Consider the following 21,362-nt stretch of genomic DNA (forward strand, 5'->3'; position numbering starts at 1 on the left):
ACATCCGAACGATTTCCGCTCTCCCCATGCGCAATTTGACTTTCGCCCTGGATAGATTTGTTTGTATCCTCCCCAGAAAACAATTCGTGGAAGAGAGGGACTCTTCCATCTACACTATTACACTAAACACGGTGTACTTTTCACCTACAAAGGCTATGATTGAAATCCTCCAGATATTCCATTACTAGCATCATAAAGATCGTGAGTACAGTAACTAAATACCAGGTACACGTACGAGAGCATGGCAGTCATCAAGTATCGTCATCGTCGCCTATTTGCGCCATCTCTCTCCGATGCGTCGGCATCGACAGGACACCTGCGCTCGCAGGGGGCTCCTCTCCCTCCTCGATGGTGTCCTGATCAGGCTGCCCCCTCCACTTAGACTTTATAGCCGTGTCTGAGAACTCCTCCTCGGTTGGACTCGAGACCACCAGGGCCCGCTCCAAAGCCTTTTCTCCTCGTCTCTTCAACCGGAGCGACATCGCAGCCTGTAGCGACTCTATGTACGAGTCGTACTTGATGATCTCTGCCAGCAGATATTGAGATTTCTTCTCCCAGTTGCTCATCGCCTTTGCAGCATTCGATGAGCGGGGCTGATACTGGTGCATTGACGAGATCGAGCGTGCGGGGGATATGTGAGCTAGCGGTCACCACTAGGCAGCACGAGGGGCCACTTACCAGGTTATTCATGGGTTCCCGCAGCTCGTTATGTTGCTTGAGCTCGGCCTTTAGCGACCCCACATGCTTCTGCAAAGCCTCCATCTGCGTTTCCTCATCATGGGTACTCGGCACTGTGGGAGGCATGGGCGGCTTCCAGTCATTGATGAACGTCCTGTCAACCCATGGAGACTTCTCCGCTCGTACAGTAGCAGCAAACTCCCTGAGCCGACTACGTCCGCTCCTAATGCTGACGCCGTCCTCAGTTTCCGCTTCATGCGTAGAATAGTTGTCCTCTGAGATGGATCGGACACGCGTTATAGGATCCAGCACACGGTTCCAGCCGTACTCCATGTTGGAAACACCACCAGCGAGTGGTTCCTTGCTTTGTCGTGCAGCCCAATAGTTGCAAGTTGCCACCCATTCGTTGACAAGCTCCTCAGTCCCTGCCTGGAAGAAGTAAACGGCCCCGTTCGACAGCGTCAATACCATGCAATGTGGTCGCTGCCGGTTGTACCCAGGAGGCGGCAGACCATGTGCCAGCGAATGCGCGAGTATGATCTTTCCAACCGACTGTGCGTTCTCCTATGTGATGAAGGCTCAGTGTCAAAGCGAACAAGCTAGGATAAAATCACGTACATGCCAGTTACCGCCACCTACAACAGTGGACTGGCCATGAGCGTGTTCGCCGAAGACGAACATACTAAGCTCTCCCTTCTGAATGACAACGAACACATCCATCCATGCCTTTGACTTGGCCCGCTTTCCTGTCGACTCCCAGTATTGCTTCCGACAGAGCATTCCTTCCTTTGCCCATGGAGCACCCAGGAGCGCCAGCTCTTCGTCAGTGATACTGATGTCCGTGCTAGAACCATTGCTCTTGAAGCTATGATCGTCTTCTTGGGCTTCCCGTATGATGGTATGCGAAAGATTGGATGCGAAGCCAATGGCAGGCGTAATCAGCGTTGTCGATGAGGCATGGACGTTCTACGTTTCATGTCGACCAAGCTATTACACCTCAAAAAGAACTCAGAACTCACGTCAACGGAATTTGCGAAACTCGGCGCCGGACTGGCCCGCCCATCGATGCTACTGTTGCTGCTATAAGGGCTGACGCCGCTTTGCGTGTGGAGGATCGACTGCAGACCACGTATACTGCCTCGCTTCAGGTTTGCCAGACGATCAGGAGGTCCACGCAAACTTCGCTGGCGCAGCAAAGGACCATGTGGAGTCAATGATGACGTGGATGACCTCGCCATGAAAGTGCTGTTGATGGGCTGCAAGATCTGCTGGCTCTTCACAGCATTGTACATATCCTATCATACCGATGAAGGTACGTATGAGCTGAAAAGGGTCGGGCGAATGAGTAAATGCTGACCTTAAGCAGACTCTCGATCTCATTCTCCCAGTTGCGACCATGGACAACCGCTGAAGGAGGGGCATCACGTTCTGGCGCTTTTGACTCTTGTCGTGCCGAAAAAGCGACCGATACTGCACTGCCATTCCCATGGTGCTGTGTAACGCCATCTGACACGGAACTGGGTCGACGTGGAGGGTGGTCCGCCGTAGGGGAAGCCACGACGCCTCCGTCTCGGGTGGTGACACTGTTCCAGCTGATGATGCTGTCACTTCGCTTGGCGCGTCCCCGCACCGTCGCTCCGCCAATGTCGCTCTCCGAGCCAGCCCGGAAGCTCGTCCAGTCATCATATGACAGATCGCTGTTCGAGTTATCCGGCTGCATAATTGTGGCGAGAGTATTACGGACAAACTGCCCACGGGACATTCGCTGAGCCAGATCCGCCACATGCAAGTCTGTATTCAAAAGCAGTAAGGAGTATGTGACAGCGTGAACGACGCCTAAGCCAGGGTCAGTCAGTACCCAGAATGCAACCACCGTACGAAAAAGCTTACCGGCACTGCCGAGAATTGACGTGGGATTGCATTGAAAGTAACGCCGCGCGAACTCTTCGAGGATACGATCCACTTGTTGAGTCTCAGCCTTAAGGTACAATTTGCCGCAGAGCCGTCTGCCACCCGGTCAGCATCCAGATGGGATGCGCAAACAGTTGCATACCTGAACGCATGGTCGAGGCGCATATCGGAGAAGTCGAAGTTGTCCATGTAGTGACGTAAGGCAGTCTTGTTGATGAGGCTCCTGCTCGTCGATCAGACATTCTGAGTGTAAGAAGACACCGTGAATCACGTACTGTCCACCGAGCCACTCGGCAATCTTGTCCTTCGCCAAGAACTCCTCGTCCTCCGCCCAGCACCGTGCTGCCAACTCCTTCCCTCTGCTGTCCAGCTCAGCGGTTTCTTCGCCTCTCATCGGACTCTGCCGTTCTCGCGGGGTAAGGTTGTACCTCACCGCCAGCAGATCGCTTGTTGTGAGATCCTGTTGCGAGCTTGCCGCTATTCTCGGCGCAGAACCTACACTGGATGAGGACGGCACAACATAAACAGTACGACTATGCTCACGGACTCGGCCAAGCTCATCTCTGTAGCTCTCCGGTACTAATGAAGGCTCCGAAGTGGATGCAGTCGATCGGTGATGTACTCGCAACCGGTCCGCATCACGCGACCGCGAGTGTGTATGTGAATGCGAGCTCCCTTTGCGCACGGATGGAGAACGTGGTGCATACTTCAGGGAAGCTGTTCGGGGAGGCACCATCGAACTCGAGCCAGAGCGAGAGCGAAGCGTCATTTGGGAGTATCCCTGAGAGGAGGACGAGCGAGGAGGAAAGGAATCAATTGGTGATGGGGTATCAGGTGATGACAATGCCGAGCTCGAGCATACAGATGATTCTGCAGGTTGGAGAGTAACAGTCGGCGTGGGCGCGGGTATATCTGCTGGTGACGAGGAAGCATGCTTTGACAACGGCCTTGAGTTGTCAACGGGTTGCGATCGAGCCGCAACGCCATCGCTACGAGCTCGAAGCGTAGCGAGCTGGGGTCTTCTGGCGGAGGTCGATAGATACTGCAAGTCGAGCGGAGCTGCCGATATCGGGTCTAATTGTGACAACTCCCCTCTGAAGTCTGTCATGATTCCGTTGAGGGCCGTGTCGAGGCCCAAACCTAGTGCATCCGTTCTGTGCCCTTCGCCTGACAGGTGTCCCATAGGAGCTCCCATACCCATTAGCTTCTTCAGATCTGCGTCGCTGACACTCATGCTTCGCCGTTTGCTCCGGCTCGCTGCCCGGATATGCCTAGCGGATGCACCGGCGTCGGACGGGCGCTGCCGTAGAGTCGTTGTCGGTGACGGTGAGCGAGACCTATTTTGCAAAACTCCCACCTCTACGAGCACCAGACTCTGATCACTAAGATCGGATGAACGACTGTTGCTGCTGCTGGGCGCAGTTGCCAGCACCTTGTGGACGTCGCCCGAGCTGGTATCGCTGAAGAGGTCAACGGGGTCGGGACGTGGTGAGACGTACTTGGGCGGAATGGGGGGCACAGGTGGCGTGAAAGCGTCCATGAGCGGCGTGGACGGATAAGAAGCCACGGAGGTAGTTGATGGTGACGAGTTGATTGTGCGCTGCGTGATGTCGGCGTGTCAAGACGAAGCCAATTAATTAATCCGGCTCAGCTTACAGATCTCTCCCTGGTATTAGGCGATCCGAGCATCCTTCCGAGGAAGGCGGACGTCTTCTGCCTTACGGAGGACTTGCCGCTCTGCATGACGAGTAGTAAGTCGCAGTAAGCCAGAGTATACGCTGGTGCACCACGGAGAACGTGCATCAATGCTACTGTGATGCTAGCGTGAATAGGGAAGTTGCAGTGCGAGACATGGTTACTGTCAAGACACATCGAGATGAACCAACTGAGAGAGACATATTGCTGCTGTCTGACAGATGATCAGGTAGCTCACGTCTACGTATCCTGACGCACAGCATAAGCCCGTTATAAAGCTCACACCGGCCAATGCCATATTCCGGGGTATGCAACTTCACCGAATACCGAGCATCCTTCCGTTCAAATCGCCACGGTACACCAGCAAAAGTGAGACGCACCTTTGGAGGAACCGCTGATCGCGGGCTCGTCCACGCCCAGTCAGGGCTCGAGACTTGGTCTACGTTCACCCCAAGTACTTGGCTCGGCTTCAAAGATCTGTTTCTGGTTGCTGGCGTGATCTCCGGAGAAGAGGACAATGAAGGCGTAGTAGAAATGGTCGATCGCTGACGGCTGAAAGCTCTGTGCTGTGGACTTGACGATTCATGTGCCTTGGACGCATCCTTATTCGCAGCCGCATTGCGTTCCTTCGCTTTCCGCAGTAGCGTAGCGAGATCGGGACTGCTAGCGGTGCCAGGCGAACGGTACAGGGAACGTCGCCGCGTCTCATAATCGCTGCCGGGAGAGTCCGAGAGCATCTCACCGCTCGAGAATAACGGAAGAATAGATGCAGGTGACTGCGCGGAAGAAGACGTAGAAGGTCCTGCACGCGGGATTGGCGTGGGCGGAATAACGGTTGGAGTGGCAGGCAAGAGGCCAGTGAACGACTTCCGAGGTGAGGGTGACGAGGGGGGTAGGAAGCTCGACGTGGAAGAACTGTCTGCGCCTAGATTATCGAGGTCAAAACTTTCCCTGAGTAGCACCGTGCCGCCAGTGCGAAGGGCGTGCTCGAAGTCTAAGTCGGTCCGAGAGGTGCGCCGGGATGGGACATGGGGATCGTGAGAGGCGACTGGCTGGAAAGCGGATGGAAAGGACGAGGGGGGCGGCGCTGGTGACCGCGGCGAAGGCTGCTTGAAGAGCGAGGCCAGGGTGGGCGTCGTCGTCGTCGTTGTCGTCGTTGAGCAGGCACATTCGCGCAAGCGCCCGGCTCGATCTTGCTTCAGATTGATACCCACACGTGAAGCGTTTTTCTTCGCCTGTCCGACCATCCATTGCCTTACCGACCTGACGTCTGGTCGGTGTCTTGCATCTTCTGGCCTTTCGAGCAGTAGCATCGCGAGTCTTTGGTCTGAATGTCGCTCCCATTACACCATATTAAATGCAGTCGACTCTGTGACGGCGAGGCTTCACGCAGCGTCGTTCAGGAGAGGGAACCTACGCTCACAGGAAGGTGCGTGTACATATTTGCGTCCGAAATCGCATGGTGCGTCCTCGCCTAGATGCACGCATTATGGATGTTCCTGTGACAGGGATGCGCGAGCGATGCATGCGCGATAAATGTGGGGTGCGATCGACCTAGCCTGTCTGCGTGTTTCCTGCATTTCTAAATCTTCTGCGCGCGTACCCTACTCGCAATCCCCTTAGCCTCCTCGTTTCGTTCAAAAAAGGTCTGAATGTTCTCAATGCTTGATTCCGAACTGTACCTTTCCGCATGGAATCCTTGCTGCAGAACCCTCATCTCATGCCTTTGCGTTGAATCTGACCGGATGATGTATTTATGGCGAGCCTTTCATGCGGTGTGATCTCGCTACTGGCTCTCTGTCACACACTTGGTAGCACAACACGCATTCGACTATCCACCTCTTGCTACTCGCTTGAACGTGCACTTGTGAGGTGGCGAGACAGCTCTCCTCGTTTATCGTCGAATCCGGTGGACATGGCACTGACGGTATCCTTGCTTGATTCGCCCCTCACTCCTTCAGTGCCGAAACGTGCAGTCTCGTTTAACTTTTACACTTCTCGCCCAGACATGTATGTATGCGCTTGCGACTGTCAGGTTGTCTGTGTCGACAGTCGTCCACCAGCTGTTCAGGATTTGGCAACCATGTTCTGGTCTTCGAGGCGCAATATCCGACAACTGGGCTCTGTTACCGCCATTCGCAGGCCAACACCGCACCCATCGTGCTCGCTTGATCTATAAAAGGTTTCAACGGAATTGTTCATGTCGATCATGGCAATTTCCGCGAAACGTGATATCGGTACGTAGCTTGATCCTGCCTTGCAGACATCCGCGTTCGTGGCGTACGTCGCCTGTCTGGATGGTTGTTGTCCTTGTGCACGTTGCATTCGTTCCTTTCCGATCATTTATGCAGCAATCATGCAGAATCAAACGTGGCGCCATCTAGACGCATAGGACAAATATGCCGGTCGCATGCGACATGGGACGCTCTGCGGCTCGCGTGCCAGCCTATTCGTCTCCGCGATGAAATAGTGTCGACACGCCGCCCTCTTTTATCTCTCATTTTCTTCGGGGTTGCCTTTCCTTGCGACGAGCAGACCCGAGGCACTCCGGAGCCGTGTGTCAGACCTGCTAACTCTCCATTGGTAACCGGACCCTTGGTCTCCGGGGCTCAAACACCGTAAGTATCGCCACAATGATGAAGGTTGAACGGGAAGTCCTGTTATTATCGGGACATGGCCTTGCCAAAATGTCAGAATGAATGGTGTTGCAGTCATTAAATTGCATGTGCTCTATTCAGGCGCTTGCCTCCTCAGAAAAGGCAAGCCAAGACGGACTTGCGTTCCATAAAATGTGTCACTTGTCGGGCTGCTTGCCGATTGGAGTTCTCTCAGAATCATTTGAGAAATCATGAAAGATTGCCTCCCATCGACATCATTCGTTCTGGTTGCGCCTCATCGGATGAAGCATCGTGGAAATCGATTCATTCGCCACCGCCTTCAGAACATCAAAATCGATTGGCGTCCTTGTTTCATGACTGAACTCGCATCCGAAGTAATTTCTCACCTCTCACCTGCATTTTCCTGTGGCGGCATGAGCTGTTGCTGTGGGGGCCCTTTCGACGTTGCTATGGTCAAATCGGAGGCGATGGCAACAGGCACCAAAGAAAAGTTTGAGGGCGCTATACACATATTACTTGCGACGGCACCCTCCTTGCCGCGTCCGGCGCCCAAACATCACCGAGACGCTTCAATTCCCATTTACATAAAGGGGGACTGAATGGTAATTGGGCGTACACCAAAGTCTGACAGCTGTTATGATTGCTCGCCTTCTGCCCGCTTTCTTGCGAGTACGAAAAGACGAGCTCTGTCCCCTATAAAATGGAGGTGTGGCTGGAGTTGCTTCCGGGTCGCATTGCGTTTCGATCAATGATCTGATATGCGGATGCATATGCAGGACTCTTGATCCCGTCTGTGTGTCGTGCATCCAGGTCGACACAACCGCTGCCAAATATTCCTCACAGGTACCATGGCAGCATCACCGCCGCAGCAATCAGCACATCGTCCCTAGGACTCCATGTGGCCAAAGCTGCCGAACGCGACAAAACGAATGGTCTAGGCAAGCTCCGAGGCCCGAGCGCGCAGCCAGTGCGGGCACGTCGCCCGTGGAATTATATGCGCTGATCCCACGAACAACAGAATTTTCCCGAGTCTTGTTGCTAATGGGACGGTACCCGGGGTCCATTGATCGCACTTCGCAACCATCTTTTAGTTCGTTGCTCTTGTCTTCCCTTCCATCCATCCTCCCACCACCTCCTCGTTCCCTTCATCTCCGCCCGCGCAAGCCTACTTAGGCCGCGTCCCTTCCCCTCTTTCCCCTCACGCCGCCGCATCCGCACCCACATTCTCTTCGACCTCACATACCCAAGACATCCCGGCAAAATGTACACTCTTTTTTCTGCGGCTGCGCTCGCCGTCACTCTTTTGGCGACTTCCGGCGTGAAGGCTGAGACGCATAGTGTTATGTTTGATAATCAGTAAGTTCATGTGCTGGTCGAACGTGTCCAGCGGTTTCTGACGAGCAGTTCAGGTGCGGGTATGGATATGTGAGTCGGCACACGGTGATAAGATGACTGGCACGGTTTAACTAACACCCGTGCAGCCTCAACTTATTCAGGGCGGTACGCTCCTATCCAACGGCTCTGTGTACACGGGAGAGGGCGCCATTAGCTCCGTAATTGCGTGAGTGTTGCCGTCACGTTCTATTAGCATGGAGACGGCGTTTGTGACTTAGAATAATCTTTCCTTACTCAGATACCTGCAAACTGGTTCGTAAAATCTGCTGTTGCGCCACAGCAAACAAATTTAATCTCATGCGACGCTTTTAGGTGATTGTGGATGGAACGGCGAGAACTGTGCGCTCGTCGAGCTCACTCTCACCAATCCCACCGCTCCTGGGACTGGGTCTTCGGCAGACATCAGCCTGATCGCTCCGTGAGTTTGAATTTTCTGCAGTTTTCAAAGCTTGACCTGACGCTGTCTGTTTCAGTCATACCTATAACGTGCAGACCTCGTTCAGGTGAGGATTGCAATTGACCTACCGGTTGTGCCACAGACACGCTGACCGGCTCTCAATACTAACAGTTACTATGACGGCTGCGCCAACACGGGCGCTAACTGTGAGTACACTTGTTGGCTCCTTTTGTACCCGAGTTAATCGTGTCCTCTTCACGTTTGACAGGCGCCAGCTCTGACTGCACTGACGCTTTCTACAACTCTGACGACAACCAAGTCCAGGTAGCCTGCGAGGATAACAACGTACGTACCTTACCGCCTGCTCGTTCGCGTTGTTGACTTTTAATTTCTGATCAGGTCAACCTGTTGATTGCGTTCTGCGCGGATGCCACCACGATCAACCCCGATGACGTCTCTTCCTCCGGTTCCTCCTCTGGTTCCTCTTCTTCGGCCTCGGCATCTGCGTCAGCATCGTCGTCGATTGCTGTCTCCGCTTCCTCTGCGAGCGCGTCGTCCGCGTCGGCATCTGCTGTTAGCTCTTCCGCTGCTGTTGTCAGCTCCTCTGCTGTCATTTCCAGCAGTGCGGTTGTCACGTCGAGCGCAGTTGCTTCATCTGTGGCCGCATCTTCGAGTGCCTTTGCGATCTCGAGCAACAAGGTCCTCCTGCCCGTGCCATCTTCCTCGGTTGTGGCGTCTTCTGCTGTCGCGACCTCTTCGGCGGAGGCCGACCCTACCGATACGGAGACATACGATTGCTCCGAGCCTACCTCGACTGAGGTCGAGTCATCCTCTGCTGCCGTCGCCACCTCATCTGCGGTTGTGTCCTCCTCCATTGTCGTCGCCGCCTCGTCTGCGGTTAACCCATCCTCTATTGTCGCTGCCACCTCTGCTGTTGAGTCTTCTTCAGCAGTTGTGTCCAGCGCTGCGGTCGTCAGCACTTCTTCCGTCCCCGTCGTCACATCGGCCGTATCGACCGTTGAGGTCTCTTCTCAGATCGTTACTGTGACTGTCACTGTCACTTCGGTGGCGTCCTGCCGCGTTCGCCCCACGAATACCGGCTTGACGGACCCTCTCACTACGTCGAGTGGTTCAGCTCCGGTCGCGACGAGCACTGCTGTCGTGTCCTCGCCTGTGCTTGTCGCATCGTCCAGTGCAGCGGCTGCAAGCTCGTCGGCTGCTGTTGCTTCGTCCAGTGCAGTCGGGTCTGCCAGTGCAAGCGCGTCCGCCGTGGTGGGTGAGGCCAGCTCTTCTGCTGCTGTCTCGAGCTCTGCTGCTGCTGCCTCGGGCACGGCTGTTGCTGCCTCCAGCTCTGCCGTCGTCTCCTCGTCTGCCGTGGTCGGCTCCTCAAGCGCTGTCGTTCCTACCTCTTCCGCTGACCCCGCGTCAAGCGCTGCCGCGTCCGCGTCCGCCACGTCCTCTGCTGCTGCGTCGGCAACCTCGAGCGCGGTATCATGCGATTCCTCAAGCGATTCCTCAAGCGTGACGCGTCGTGCTATGCGGGCGAAGCGCTCAGAGCCTGCGAAGAACGTCCTGACGAGCGCGATCGCGACCAAGCGACGCAGCCACCACGGCGGTGCGGGGTTGGCTCGCCGTGCACTTCACCCGCACGTTCGTTCGCACTAAGCGGCATGCTGACGCCTCATCGGCACCGGCCTGGAAGCAGAGCCTCCCCGGCACGCGTGTGCGCTCGTCCCTTCTCCTTGTCTCCGGCTCTCCCCCGATATGCGATCGCTCATTGTTCATCTTCACGTTCACTTTCAAATTGCGGTCGGGTCCCTCCATGAGTCTTTATCCTCCGTGATTTATGTCTCAGCTCTATTCTGTGGTCTTTGTATATGTCGTGTTTTTTTTCTGGTGATCTAGGATCTACTGTGCGCTGGCCCCTGGTGGCCGCGACGCCCTGGGTAGGGCAGCATGAGCTGCTCGGTGGTGTCGTGCTGGGAAGCGCGAAAGCGAGCTGGGCTGCGTTGAAACCTATATTTGTTGTGTTTGCATGTAGCTCTACGTACGTGGATCGTGCTAAATACATCGCCGATTTGTCGAACATGTTGTGCATCAACTCTGCGTGCGCTGTGCCTGACGGTGCGCCGTTTGTGCGGGACCCTGTTTCAGGTAGAATTCGAAGGGAATCCGCGAGAGCGGTGGCGTTGCGGGGGGCGGCAGTCACGTGGGCGCGAACGCTTGGCGAGGCCTGGGCCGCTAACGCTGCGGGGGCTTGCCTTTTTCGGGTGTACGTTTTGAGGGAGCGCTACGGGCGCCTGTTGCGTGTCTCTCTGCCGCAATATATAACTCGCCTGCTTGCTGTCGCTCTTTCGCTGCTTGCCGTCCCGACGCTCTCTTTTCGTTTCCGTACCCACCACCGTCTTTTACAATGTCGTTCACTCTCATTTCTGCTGTCCTCGCCACCTCTCTTTTGGCGGCCAGCGTTCGTGCTGAGACGCACACCATCAGTTTCGACAATCAGTACGTGATCCGCTGCATATTATGATATCAGTAATTTTGGAGCTGACACGGTATGCGACGTAGATGTGGGTATGGAACGGTGAGCTCTTGACGCGTCGACGTTGTCGGGGACGCGAGACTGAGCGTAGTAACAGCCTTACCTCATCGTGGGAGGACAGACCGTGTCGACTGGTGAACCCTACACCTCCGACGGTCCCATTTCGTCTAGCATCGCGTATGTAAACCTCCACCTATCACTCTCAACGCTCGCTAAACGACCGCGATTGCTCACAGCTATCTCCAAACTGGTGCGCTGGCCAATATAGCAATGGTTGAACTGCGCATATACTCATTGTCTCTCCATCAGGCGATTGCGAGTACAACGGCGAGAACTGCATGATCATTGAGATGACCCTCGTCAACCCCACCGCACCTGGTACGGGCTCGTCGTCGGACATCAGTCTCATTGACCCGTGAGTTTTCGCCTCTTCTCTTGGCATTGCTACCGCGACGCCAACCAACCTTGCCACGTCTCACAGGCACACGTATAACGTCCAAGGCTCCTTCAGGTTAGCAACCGATGCCAGTTGTTGCGCTCGGCTCAGCCTCGTCTGATTTGATTGTCTTGTTGTACAGCTACTACAACGGATGCCCCAACACTGGCGCCAACTGTCAGTGATCGGCAGTTATTCACGCTTGTGTTAATCAGCGCTGATCATCCTTTAACATGATCCAGGCGCTAGCGCTGACTGCTCGACTGCCTTCTTCTACTCCGACGACACTACAGTTCAGGTCGCTTGCGAAGACAACGACGTATGTTTATGCCGAGCTTGCTGTTCACATGCCCGTCTGATTGACCGTTGATTACAGGTTGACCTGCTCATCGCTTTCTGCGTCGATGCTACCACCGTTGACGTGAGCAGCCTCACGGGCTCTTCTGGCTCGTCTGGCTCCTCCAGTGGTGCTGCTAGCTCGTCGAGCGTTGCAGCGCCTGCGCCTTCCTCAACATATGTTGCTTCTTCCAGCTACGTTGCTTCCTCGACTGAGTCCGCCTTCTCGACGTCTGCTGCCGTCTTGGTGGCGACATCCTCTTCCGCTGCTCCTTCGTCGAGCTCGTCTTCCATCGCTGTCTCCTCGTCTTTAGCAAATGCGACGTCGTCTGCGGTAGCAGCAAGCAACACAGCGAAGTGCGCTACCAGGAACGCCAAGCGTGCCCTCCGTATCGCCAGGAGCAACGTCCAGGATGTTGCCGAGCTTGAGCCGACGCCTGCCGTGCACAACCTTCGGAGTACGCGCCGTCGCCACTCGCGCATGGAGGCCGCGAAGAGGGCAAGTGGCTTGCTCCACTGAGCAGTCCCTCGTAATCCCAGCCAATCGCGTTGAGATCCAATCCAGGGCTCTGTTCGCGCTAAATATGCTCCCTTCCGTTACTTCGCGTGCGCTCCGCACTCTACTCTACTTACGTTATTCCTTGTCACCTCTCGCGTCGACTTCTGCTGGGCCTATTAAATTCTTGCCTGCACTCGTTGCGCTTTACGCTACCCCTTTCTTACTCGCTACTCGTTTCTCCGCCCACTTCCGACCTGTCGTCTACCCTCTCTCCGCTGGACGCGGTGCCCTGGTCCTGGCACTGCGCGTCTCAATGCCTCTGCGATTAGCTACAACCGGCGAGCTGGACTTGTGTTGCCCTGGTCTCGCTAGCACCCGATTGGCCGTATCCCTCACGTCTCGTTACGTCGCGTAGAGCTTTATGATACCGCTATCTGGCGTGTTTGGTGTGGACGTTAGCTTTCGAAAATTGGACCTGCATGTTTTTGTCCCCTCCCTGTTAAACATCCTGATTGGGTGACTGTCAAGCGTTGACGTGTTCTTTTCCTCCTTATTCCCTTTGCTACGATGAGCCTAGAGCGTGGACTGGACACTCGTGTGCTGAACACTAAAATACGTATATTGATACATACATGCACGGACTGCTGCTGTGTACCAAAACAGCGAGTTACAGTAGTAGTCGACATACATATACCCCCTAACGAGTGCCACGTTCGAATCGCATCTTGATCTGCTGGAAAACCGATATGAGTTCAGCCGCAATTGGGGACAGGTACGTCGGCATGAGTAGATACACCGAACGAAAAAGCTGCTATTTCAAGGGCCCTAATCATGGACCTGCAAAATCGGATCGTCGTCAGATCCAGAGTCGCTCTCATCGTCGCCGCCATCTCCGACCCCCTCTCCAGCCGCTCCCCCACTTTGATTTTGTTCTTGCGGTGCCTTGGAGTGTGCGACCGTGCTCTTCTTATCTGTCTCCTTCGCGTCTTCCTTCTTCCCAGTCGCATCATCGGGAGCAGAAGTCGCCTGCACGTCCTGCATCGGGGAGCCTGCACCCTCGCGGGCATTCTCTGCATTTTGCTGTTTCTGAGCCTCCGCCTCCGTCTCGAGAGCCTTGACATCGGCCTGCACGTCCGGAGCATCAGATGGACTGCCTGATTTGTCCTTGATGGTTTCAGGTGCATGTTCTTCGCTGAGCAGGGGTACGCCGGACGTGAACAACTCGTCGAGCGACGCAACGGTCGAAATGGCCATGTCAAGCACGGTCTCGACGCGTTTCCGGAGAGCATCGCTCGGGCTAACGACAGTCTGCATGAGACAAACACGCACCAGGTACACAATCAGCATGAATGTCACGAAGCGGAGGGGTGTGAACTGACCATGGTGACGAGGTTAATTACGGCATCTGCCTCATCGAGTCGCACAAGCAGTGCTGGCTCGTGATTTTCGTCGTCCTGCTCTTGCTCGTCCGTTTCCTCGGGCATGTGCAGCTCGACTTCGCCGAAATGTGCCTCGAGGAACATCGCCAGCCTCTGTATGCGCGTGACCTCCGCACTCGCATTCTCCACGTCTGCATGTGGGTGTGGGTGCTCCGGTGCATGCGTATGAGTGTGGGCGTGCGTGTTCGTGGTCACTGTAAAGTGTGGTGTTCAGGGTGAGCGATATCGTAGTGAGGGGAATATGGAAGATGAGACGCACGCTTCACAGATGCAGGACTCTTGTCTATGCCTACGATGAGAGCGAGCGTCGAGTCTGCGATCATGTCGTTGCTGGCACTTGAGTCCCACTCGAGCGTCAACTCATGTTCCTGCGTTTGCTTGACATCGACAGCGCCCATGATCTTGTGATACCGTTTCAGCGGACAACTCCTCCCCAGCACATATTGATGACATGACATACCCGCATTGTTGGTATACCATCCTTGTCGAGTCCCTCCTCCACCTTCCCGAACATACCTTCCAAATGCCAGCGGATGAGATCCCAACCGACACCTAGAATCATCTTTTGTCTCTGCGTTACAACGCAGGTGGAGAGACCTCCAAAGTCCCTGAGGTCGCGGGGATCCAGCAAGGTATAAGAATAATCCTTCGATACCAGGAGACCAGACAGGAAGTCGCCCGGTCGTGGAGGCTTTGCTGCAAGGTTGCCTATTGCCTGAAGACAAGTCGCAACTCCCGTGAGTGACAATGTGTGCGAGTCGTGTGAGGACGTACCTTCGCTACTCGCTCTCCGCGGAACGTCAACTCCAGCGTCTCCAAATTCCGAGGAGTATGTATCTTCACATCCTCATCTCGACTCTTGTACCGGTCCGTGAGAGCGGCTCGCAGCCGACCCATGGCTGTTTGCTCGCCGTGCACCAGAACCTGCGCACATATGTCAGCAGCTGGAAGGCAAACAGTTGAACGAACGACTCACGATGTGTTGTGCCTTCACCAGCTCGATGAACTCCGAGTTCTGTGAGTAGTCGACATGGGCGCTGAACGAGATCTCATCGACCGAGAGCTTGCGCGGGATGGGCACACCCTTGAGCGACATGATCTCTTCCGGTTCGCTTTGAATGTCCTAAGCATGTAGGAGACAATGAACATCGCTTCTCTCAGAGGGAGTGGGACATCTCGCCAGGATGGGGGAAAGAGATACATTGCTTCTCATCAGGTACATACAAGACGACACTTCGTACATGCCTGTCCGCCCGGCTGAGATTCAATGAGCAGTCACTCACCCGCGCCATAGTACCTTCTACCGAATAGCCTGTAACGATGACTCCGTTCCTCGAATCCGGAGCCCATAGCTCCAGTAGCTCACGACTGGGCCCCACCGTCATGAATCCAGGACTAGCCAAAACGACGCAAGGTGGCCCTTCCGCGACTTTGCGCTCCCACCCACGGGTCTGCGGCAAATTCGAGATATGCCTAAACGAGGGGCCCGGTCAAGCGCGGTAGTACAACATTGCGCAACCACTTACTTGAACACAAACGGATTGTCACGCTTTGCAAATCTTGACCGTACATTCGCGTTCATTGTGTGGATATACGTTTGGTATACAGCCATAGACTTTCTTGCGAGACTTGAAGCGTAGTAGATAGGAGTATTGTGTAGATCAGGATGCTTCTTCCAGTACTCATCCAGGATCAGTAACAACTCCTGTGCGCGTCCAAGAGCAAACGTAGGCAGCAAAACGTGGCCTCCCCGTCGGATGATTGAATGTACTAGATTAGTAAACCGGAGCTCCTTCTCTTCTCTGCCTTCGAGAGTCTGTACGCCATATGTGCTCTCGACAATGAGTACGTCAGGGCGGATGGGCGGCACCTCTGCCTTTACAAGATGCCGGTCTTCTTCGCGTGAATAGTCGCCAGTGTACAAGATCTTCAGTCCAGCAATGTCGATAAGAAACATGCAAGCTCCAAGAACATGGCCAGCATGATACGGGGTGAAAGTGACGCCCGGACAGGGAGTGATGACCTGGTGCGCAGAAACCGGGATGATCGACGCCAGCGACATCGACAGGTCAAGGGGAGTAAACAATGCATCTGACGTTGAGGAGCTGTGTCATTGTGAGCAAATCGTCCTACACGCGTGCCCACTGAAAACCTACCTCATCCGCACGAAGTCCTGCATCATGAACTTGTGTAGAGCTTTGGTGGGATGCGTCATGTAGATCTTACCCTTGCCATCCTTGAAGTTTGTCTGAGAAAAGTGTGGGTAAGATAGATTCGAAGTTCCGAGCAGATGAGCTTGGTTACCTTCTCCGTGATGTACGTCAAAGCAGCTGCGTGGTCAAGGTGAAAACTTCTCTCGCGTCAGGACCAGACGAGTCACCAAAGTCCCATATACTCACTGTGTTATCAGCACAACATCAACTGTGCTCCAGTCCAATTCGTCTATAAAGGGCAAAGAAGCAATCCCACTATACGCGGGGTGAACGCCTGCATCGCAGACGATTGTTCTTCCCCTGTATTGAATGACACAACACGACCGACCGACTTCCTGGCCAGCACCCAAGAGCGTGATCTTCAGTGTTGAAGCATCAGTCATATCTCAAACGACACAGTTTTTCAAGGAAGTGGGCTAAGGCGATGAGCGTTCTGGAAGAAGGAGGCCACCCACTTTAGCGCCCTCCATCCCCGTAACAGCTATAATATAGCGCGCTCATGTATTCACGCAACAATCTCACATGCAGTGACTTATATTCAGCCTGGACCACCTTCATATGTTTGCACACCCAGGTTGACTCCAGCTAGAGTTCTCACTCGGAAATTATGGGCAAGGACACTTTAAGAAGCGGTCAATCGTGAAAATGGTGTCGTCAAGCACGCTACTGCGAAACATGCGCTTTAAAAGCTGATCATGCTGCAGATCTCGCGGTCCCTCAGACGAACATCATCGCTCCAAATGTGCTCAACAGAATGTACAATGGCATCGATTACAGCAGACAGCAGTACACGCTAAGGTCCAGGACACCTGTATCACAAACGGGCTCAGGAGATGTCACATCTGCTGCCTCTATGTGAGGTTCCAATCAATATACTGTATACGTGTAGCAGAACGAAGCAAAACAGAGCATACAAACCAGCCAAAGCAGCGATTCGTAAATTGAGGCTACAAGATGGGCGTACAAGTCGTACATATATCATGAACACGTCCGATGCAGCTGTCAAGGTCCTAGAACATCAATGCATGTCTTCCCAGTTCGGGCGCGGCGAGCCAATGGAAAGCTTGCCCATCTGCTTGCGCTGCCTGAGGTTCTTCACCTCGGTATTGATAAGGTCGCGCAGGCGCTCTAGGTCGAGGCTTCGCTCCGCCCGGGAACCCATGAGCAAGTTACGCCAGATACCCGCGGCTGCCACTGAGTTGTCGATAGCGAGCTGCATCGGGCGGTGAAGTCGCACCATCTTCTGCATGAGATGATCAGGACTTGGGTAGACCGCATCTGGCCAGGCAATGCGGATGGCGAACCACCATCCAAGGGGCTATGATTCCAGGGGCTCAGCCAAGTGCATCTATTGACGTTGAGGAATAAAACTCACGCGGCCGTCCGGCAGACATCGTTCGGGGTACGTATCGTAAGTCGTTAAAGAACCGTCGGGAAGGGAGAAACTTATGAATAACCTAAGTTCAGCCGTTTTCATTGCTATACATGACGCAATGCTCACCGATGGACTACCCAATGATGATCGTCATTACGGTGCTTAGCGAGCACTATGAGAAGTCTGGGTATGCCCTCAAGACCGAAAGGTGCCCACAGATCCCTGAGCATTCCACAAGCGTCCCCGTGCCGCCCATTGTACACAGCAGTGCTAATGGCGTCCGCCATGTTCGGCGGGACGAACAGACGATCTACACGGCCAGGCGGGCTATCTGTCATCTTCGCCCTCACGTAGCGCTTATAGGTCTGCGTCGACCAGATGCTCAGTGCAATCTCGTCGACCTGCATCCCGCGCATCGTACTGTTCACCGCGTTATCAAGCTCCGCCATCGGCCACACGATCGCCCAGCTCAACAGCCGCTGATGTATGCGCTGCCACGGCGGTGGCAGCTGCTGCTCGTATCCTCCGGGCTGCCACACCTGTGCCTCGGGCATGTTGACCAGGTCGCCTCGGCCGTCTTGAGGAAGAGGAGGAAGAGGAGGGGAACCTGAACCTCGGCGGTCCGTAAAGCCCGTTGCTCCATCTGGTATCTCAGGCATGCCTGACTCTGTCACTGCAGCCTGAGCATCACCGTCATCATACTCCTCTCCATCGTCTCGGGCGACCTCCCAGGTCTTGTGCGTCGCCACAGACTGGCTGCCGGAGGGCTTGACGCGCAACTTGTACAGTTCCTCCTCGAGATACTGTTGTCCCGGAGATTCGCCGCGCGGCATGTACTGCGTGTCGCCATCAGTAGGAGCCAATTGATGACCATTGATATCCTCCTCTTCATCGTCATACAGGTCGTCCTCGCGGCTTGCACCATGCAGCGATCCGTCGTGGTGCATCTGCAAATGTGTCGAGTCTCGCAGGATGTCGGTGTCTCCCGGCTGATACATAGACTCATCGCCCGTTGGGTGCATATGGATATTCGCAGACGGAGCCATGGAACTGTGAGTGTATGCGCCACTATAGTGATGATGGTGACTGCCGGGATATGTCTGGCCATCGCCTGCGTACGAGTCGACCCGTGAAGACCGTAGACTCCGTTCAATCTTGGGCGCAAGACTGTCCAGGCGTTCGCGCATGTTGATCATGCCGTCAATCAAGTCCTTCGCCCATTCCGGCGGCTCTTGAGAAGTCCCGAGCTGCGTCGATCTTCTCGAGCCAGTTGTAGTCGGCTGCAGCGCAGTCGAGAGATGGACGCTAGGGTCGTGGTCGTGATAGGACTTTCGGTATTGTCTGATAGACTGCATAGATCCGGACACGTGTGGTCAGCACTGAAGAAGAAAACATGCATGGACGGCACTGCTCACTTCGTTATCATACTTCATACCCAGCTTTTTCACCCTCGCCCTCACTGCCTTCCTCACTGCCTTCTTCACTGGCTCTCCCAACGGCTGGTCCAGTGCATGCAACAGCTGGCATAGCTCCATATCGTGGAAATGCGAGTTCTGCACCTCCGGTTCCAGCATGCTCGGTGCCATTGTCGACGGTGCATACGACGTACGTGATCGAGGGGACGGCGGGCGTGTTAGTAAGTTGTTCACCATACGTTGTTCTTCTGCGTTGAGATCGTCCATGGGTGAAACAGGACGGGAGGGCGTGGGCGTCGCTTGGGGATCGGAGCGCCTCGACCGCGTGGGCGACATAGCCGAGGCTGCGGCACGCTGTGTGTCGTCACGGGGTGGAGACAAAGGCTGGCTTGCGTTCGTACGCGGAGACATCGGCCCTTGGGATCGCGCTGCACGCCAGGCACAATAGGACTACAGGTGAGCTCATTCTTAGTCTTCCCAGGGATTGTTGCAGTGCACGCACCATAGGCACCTCCACCGTTAACATCGGTTCCAGTCCTGACAGACCTGACCGGCTGTGATGGATCGTTTGCCGGAGATCGCATAGAGCGTCTCGACCTCGCCTGTGAAGGGGAGTCGGACGGCGCGATCGACGGAGACTTGTTCGTTTGGCGTTCGACCGGTGACGGCGGACGTGGTGTCTGGGCCTCGGAATCAGGTAGAGGATACGCAGCGGGATTCATCCTCGGGTTTCGCGAACGTGACGACTGGTTCTGAGAGCCAGCCGTCCGAGGAGATAACGGTCGGTCTTCGCCATTGGCCGTGCGCTGCGGCGAGAGGACGCGAGAGGTAGATTTTGGCGACATCATCTGGGAGAAGGTGAATTAGTTGCAATGCAGGAGCAGATTGAACAACAAACCGCATTGAAATCCGCTGGAGGAGGGGACTTGTTCGAGGCTCTTGAGCCGTTCATCCTGCTTCGGGACATGGCAGGGCTGGAAGGAATCTCTGCAGCTGACGCCATCGTTGCCGGAAGGGGAATGCCCGTGGCCACAACAGGAGTCATGCCGAATTGCTGCCGGTCCATCAGCGAGATGTCCGAACACAACACCAACATCGAGCATACCTGGAACGGGTTAGGATGGCTGTCAGAAGACGATGCCGGCAGAGGCATGCCGTTTTTCGTTGGCGCATTCTACCACATAAAAGGCCAAAGTCACGCACCATTCACACCCGGAGTGATTTCGAGAATGACTGACCTGTGCGTTCCACGCAGTTCCACTCAGTGGGGGTGCAACGGCGCCTTCAGCAGGCAAGGGGCCAAAATTGCCAAACGATGAGCCGTAGGACTCGAAATGAGGGCCAGGGGGGTCATTTGGGCCTGGTTCATGCTCGGGCTTTGTACTGCATTAGGCGCTGTGCGGGAACGAGAGATTAAGTTGACAGCTTACTGGTCCGGTGGTATGGACAGGAATAGTCCGCATGATGTCCGACCCGTTTCCTTCTTGAACATCGGATCTGATGTCGCCTCCATCTCCGTTATCTCTTTCCTCGGGGAGCTCGTCCAGACGGGACGCGCCGTTGGAAAGCGGGGAGCGCAGTCTACTTACGCTGGATCGGATGCTGCTTGCCTTGTCGTCGTCGGGAGGGTACTTCGACATCCCTTCGAGATAAAGCAAAACTGTCGGAAGTCATGCGGGATGGTATTGTCGAAGCTTAGAAGCAGATCATGCGAAGCATACCTTTCTCGTTGGATCCTGGTGAAGAGACAGTGGTGTTAGTATGTCGCTGCTCACGAGGCAGGTTACAGTGACCGACCGGGAGTAGCGGACCTCAGCATATGGCTCTTGATAGGATCTCGTACGTCCAAAGTAGACATCATGAACTACAGTCGTCGGGGGTCGTCTAATTCGTGAGCTTGCTTGTTCGGGCGGTGTAGAATTTAGACAAGGCGTTGACAGACCCAAAGATGAGCAAGAAAGGGCTCAAGAGCGTTTATCAAGATACAAGATGAAGGGCGTGAGGTAATAGAGAAGAAACAAATGTGAATGATGGAGTCGTGCAAGGTGTTGGCCTCGAGGATGGTGCATGGATGGAGGCGCTGTTGGCGGCTATTTGTACGCCGTCAGCGTCATTTCGGCTGTGTTCGCCGTTCCTGACGCTCTCCAAGGGCATGCTGCTCTTCGCTGGCTTCAGTGGTCGCAGGTGTTCCAACTTGTTTCTGCCGTATGTCGGTCGCGTCGCCCGCACTGACGGCGGAGGAATCGCGCTTTGCCTCCGCACTGCAAGATTTGCCTCCGTGATCGATCGAGCAGTTCTCGTTTGCGCCTGGCGGTTTATGCGGTCGCGACAGTGGCGCGTCTGCCTCTGCTCATGGCCTGAAGCTTGTTGCTGCACTCGAGCTTTCGCAGCTTCAGCTGCAGCTGGGAGTGCA

The 21,362-nt window shown here is 55.0% G+C and overlaps 7 protein-coding genes across 7 annotated transcripts; 2 read left to right on the forward strand and 5 right to left on the reverse strand.

Moving 5' to 3' along the window:
• Positions 1–44: 44 nt before the first annotated feature.
• On the reverse strand, positions 45–5,617 carry LAESUDRAFT_720978 (uncharacterized protein). The gene is made up of 11 exons (XM_040907932.1): positions 4,665–5,617; positions 4,246–4,326; positions 3,133–4,189; positions 2,865–3,084; positions 2,732–2,812; positions 2,569–2,684; positions 2,036–2,514; positions 1,698–1,973; positions 1,297–1,644; positions 679–1,242; positions 45–599 (listed from the first exon to the last, which is right to left on the reverse strand). Exons 1-11 carry the CDS (start codon positions 5,595–5,597, stop codon positions 252–254), a joined length of 4,503 nt encoding a protein of 1,500 aa, XP_040768365.1. The 5' UTR covers positions 5,598–5,617; the 3' UTR covers positions 45–251.
• Positions 5,618–6,632: 1,015 nt separating this feature from the next.
• LAESUDRAFT_341572 (uncharacterized protein) lies at positions 6,633–7,045 on the reverse strand. The gene has a single exon (XM_040902090.1). The coding sequence runs from the start codon at positions 6,997–6,999 to the stop codon at positions 6,775–6,777; it is 225 nt and encodes a 74-aa protein (XP_040768366.1). The 5' UTR covers positions 7,000–7,045; the 3' UTR covers positions 6,633–6,774.
• Positions 7,046–7,867: 822 nt separating this feature from the next.
• On the forward strand, positions 7,868–9,963 carry LAESUDRAFT_341679 (uncharacterized protein). Its single transcript, XM_040902091.1, has 9 exons — positions 7,868–8,258; positions 8,312–8,327; positions 8,384–8,463; positions 8,536–8,549; positions 8,610–8,715; positions 8,771–8,800; positions 8,866–8,900; positions 8,963–9,035; positions 9,604–9,963. The coding sequence occupies exons 1-9, from the start codon at positions 8,164–8,166 to the stop codon at positions 9,740–9,742; spliced, it is 588 nt and encodes a 195-aa protein (XP_040768367.1). The 5' UTR covers positions 7,868–8,163; the 3' UTR covers positions 9,743–9,963.
• Positions 9,964–11,131: 1,168 nt separating this feature from the next.
• On the forward strand, positions 11,132–12,015 carry LAESUDRAFT_618880 (glycopeptide; the record flags this gene model as incomplete). Its single annotated transcript, XM_040903247.1, has 8 exons — positions 11,132–11,199; positions 11,263–11,278; positions 11,334–11,413; positions 11,473–11,486; positions 11,546–11,651; positions 11,718–11,747; positions 11,815–11,849; positions 11,915–12,015. Coding segments are annotated over 8 exons (450 nt in total), but the record flags the coding sequence as incomplete, so codon positions are not given.
• A 1,317-nt stretch (positions 12,016–13,332) lies between these two features.
• On the reverse strand, positions 13,333–16,629 carry LAESUDRAFT_741096 (uncharacterized protein; the record flags this gene model as incomplete). Its single annotated transcript, XM_040911123.1, has 12 exons — positions 13,333–13,815; positions 13,887–14,140; positions 14,206–14,347; positions 14,407–14,661; positions 14,721–14,870; positions 14,923–15,069; positions 15,230–15,419; positions 15,473–16,051; positions 16,103–16,194; positions 16,251–16,296; positions 16,346–16,518; positions 16,615–16,629. The coding sequence occupies 12 exons, from the start codon at positions 16,627–16,629 to the stop codon at positions 13,333–13,335; spliced, it is 2,526 nt and encodes an 841-aa protein (XP_040768369.1).
• Positions 16,630–17,177: 548 nt separating this feature from the next.
• LAESUDRAFT_643311 (uncharacterized protein) lies at positions 17,178–19,360 on the reverse strand (the record flags this gene model as incomplete). Its single annotated transcript, XM_040903777.1, has 4 exons — positions 17,178–17,477; positions 17,535–17,604; positions 17,661–18,883; positions 18,950–19,360. The coding sequence occupies 4 exons, from the start codon at positions 19,358–19,360 to the stop codon at positions 17,178–17,180; spliced, it is 2,004 nt and encodes a 667-aa protein (XP_040768370.1).
• Positions 19,361–19,634: 274 nt separating this feature from the next.
• Positions 19,635–20,915, reverse strand: LAESUDRAFT_341809 (uncharacterized protein). The gene is made up of 6 exons (XM_040902092.1): positions 20,747–20,915; positions 20,671–20,685; positions 20,380–20,591; positions 20,188–20,325; positions 20,055–20,123; positions 19,635–20,003 (listed from the first exon to the last, which is right to left on the reverse strand). The coding sequence occupies exons 1-6, from the start codon at positions 20,808–20,810 to the stop codon at positions 19,794–19,796; spliced, it is 708 nt and encodes a 235-aa protein (XP_040768371.1). The 5' UTR covers positions 20,811–20,915; the 3' UTR covers positions 19,635–19,793.
• Between the last annotated feature and the right edge of the window lie 447 nt (positions 20,916–21,362).

This window comes from Laetiporus sulphureus, assembly GCF_001632365.1.
Source record: "Laetiporus sulphureus 93-53 unplaced genomic scaffold LAESUscaffold_4, whole genome shotgun sequence".
Taxonomy (NCBI): Eukaryota; Fungi; Basidiomycota; class Agaricomycetes; order Polyporales; family Laetiporaceae; genus Laetiporus; species Laetiporus sulphureus.

Excerpts from the sequence above, each read along its gene's own strand:
- LAESUDRAFT_341809 (XM_040902092.1), bottom strand. The coding sequence starts at position 20,810 with ATGATGTCTACTTTGGACGTACGAGATCCTATCAAGAGCCATATGCTG. Across the intron at positions 20,326-20,379 it reads CTGTCCATACCACCGGACCA|CCCGAGCATGAACCAGGCCC; the intron begins GTAAGCTGTCAA and ends TGCAGTACAAAG. Across the intron at positions 20,124-20,187 it reads GAACTGCGTGGAACGCACAG|AATGCGCCAACGAAAAACGG; the intron begins GTCAGTCATTCT and ends TTTATGTGGTAG.
- LAESUDRAFT_341572 (XM_040902090.1), bottom strand. The coding sequence starts at position 6,999 with ATGACTGCAACACCATTCATTCTGACATTTTGGCAAGGCCATGTCCCG.
- LAESUDRAFT_341679 (XM_040902091.1), top strand. The coding sequence starts at position 8,164 with ATGTACACTCTTTTTTCTGCGGCTGCGCTCGCCGTCACTCTTTTGGCG. Across the intron at positions 8,801-8,865 it reads AACGTGCAGACCTCGTTCAG|TTACTATGACGGCTGCGCCA; the intron begins GTGAGGATTGCA and ends CAATACTAACAG. Across the intron at positions 9,036-9,603 it reads CAGGTAGCCTGCGAGGATAA|TCTATTGTCGCTGCCACCTC; the intron begins CAACGTACGTAC and ends GTTAACCCATCC.
- LAESUDRAFT_720978 (XM_040907932.1), bottom strand. The coding sequence starts at position 5,597 with ATGCTACTGCTCGAAAGGCCAGAAGATGCAAGACACCGACCAGACGTC. Across the intron at positions 4,190-4,245 it reads CTAATACCAGGGAGAGATCT|CGCACAATCAACTCGTCACC; the intron begins GTAAGCTGAGCC and ends GACATCACGCAG. Across the intron at positions 1,974-2,035 it reads AGATCGAGAGTCTGCTTAAG|GATATGTACAATGCTGTGAA; the intron begins GTCAGCATTTAC and ends TCGGTATGATAG.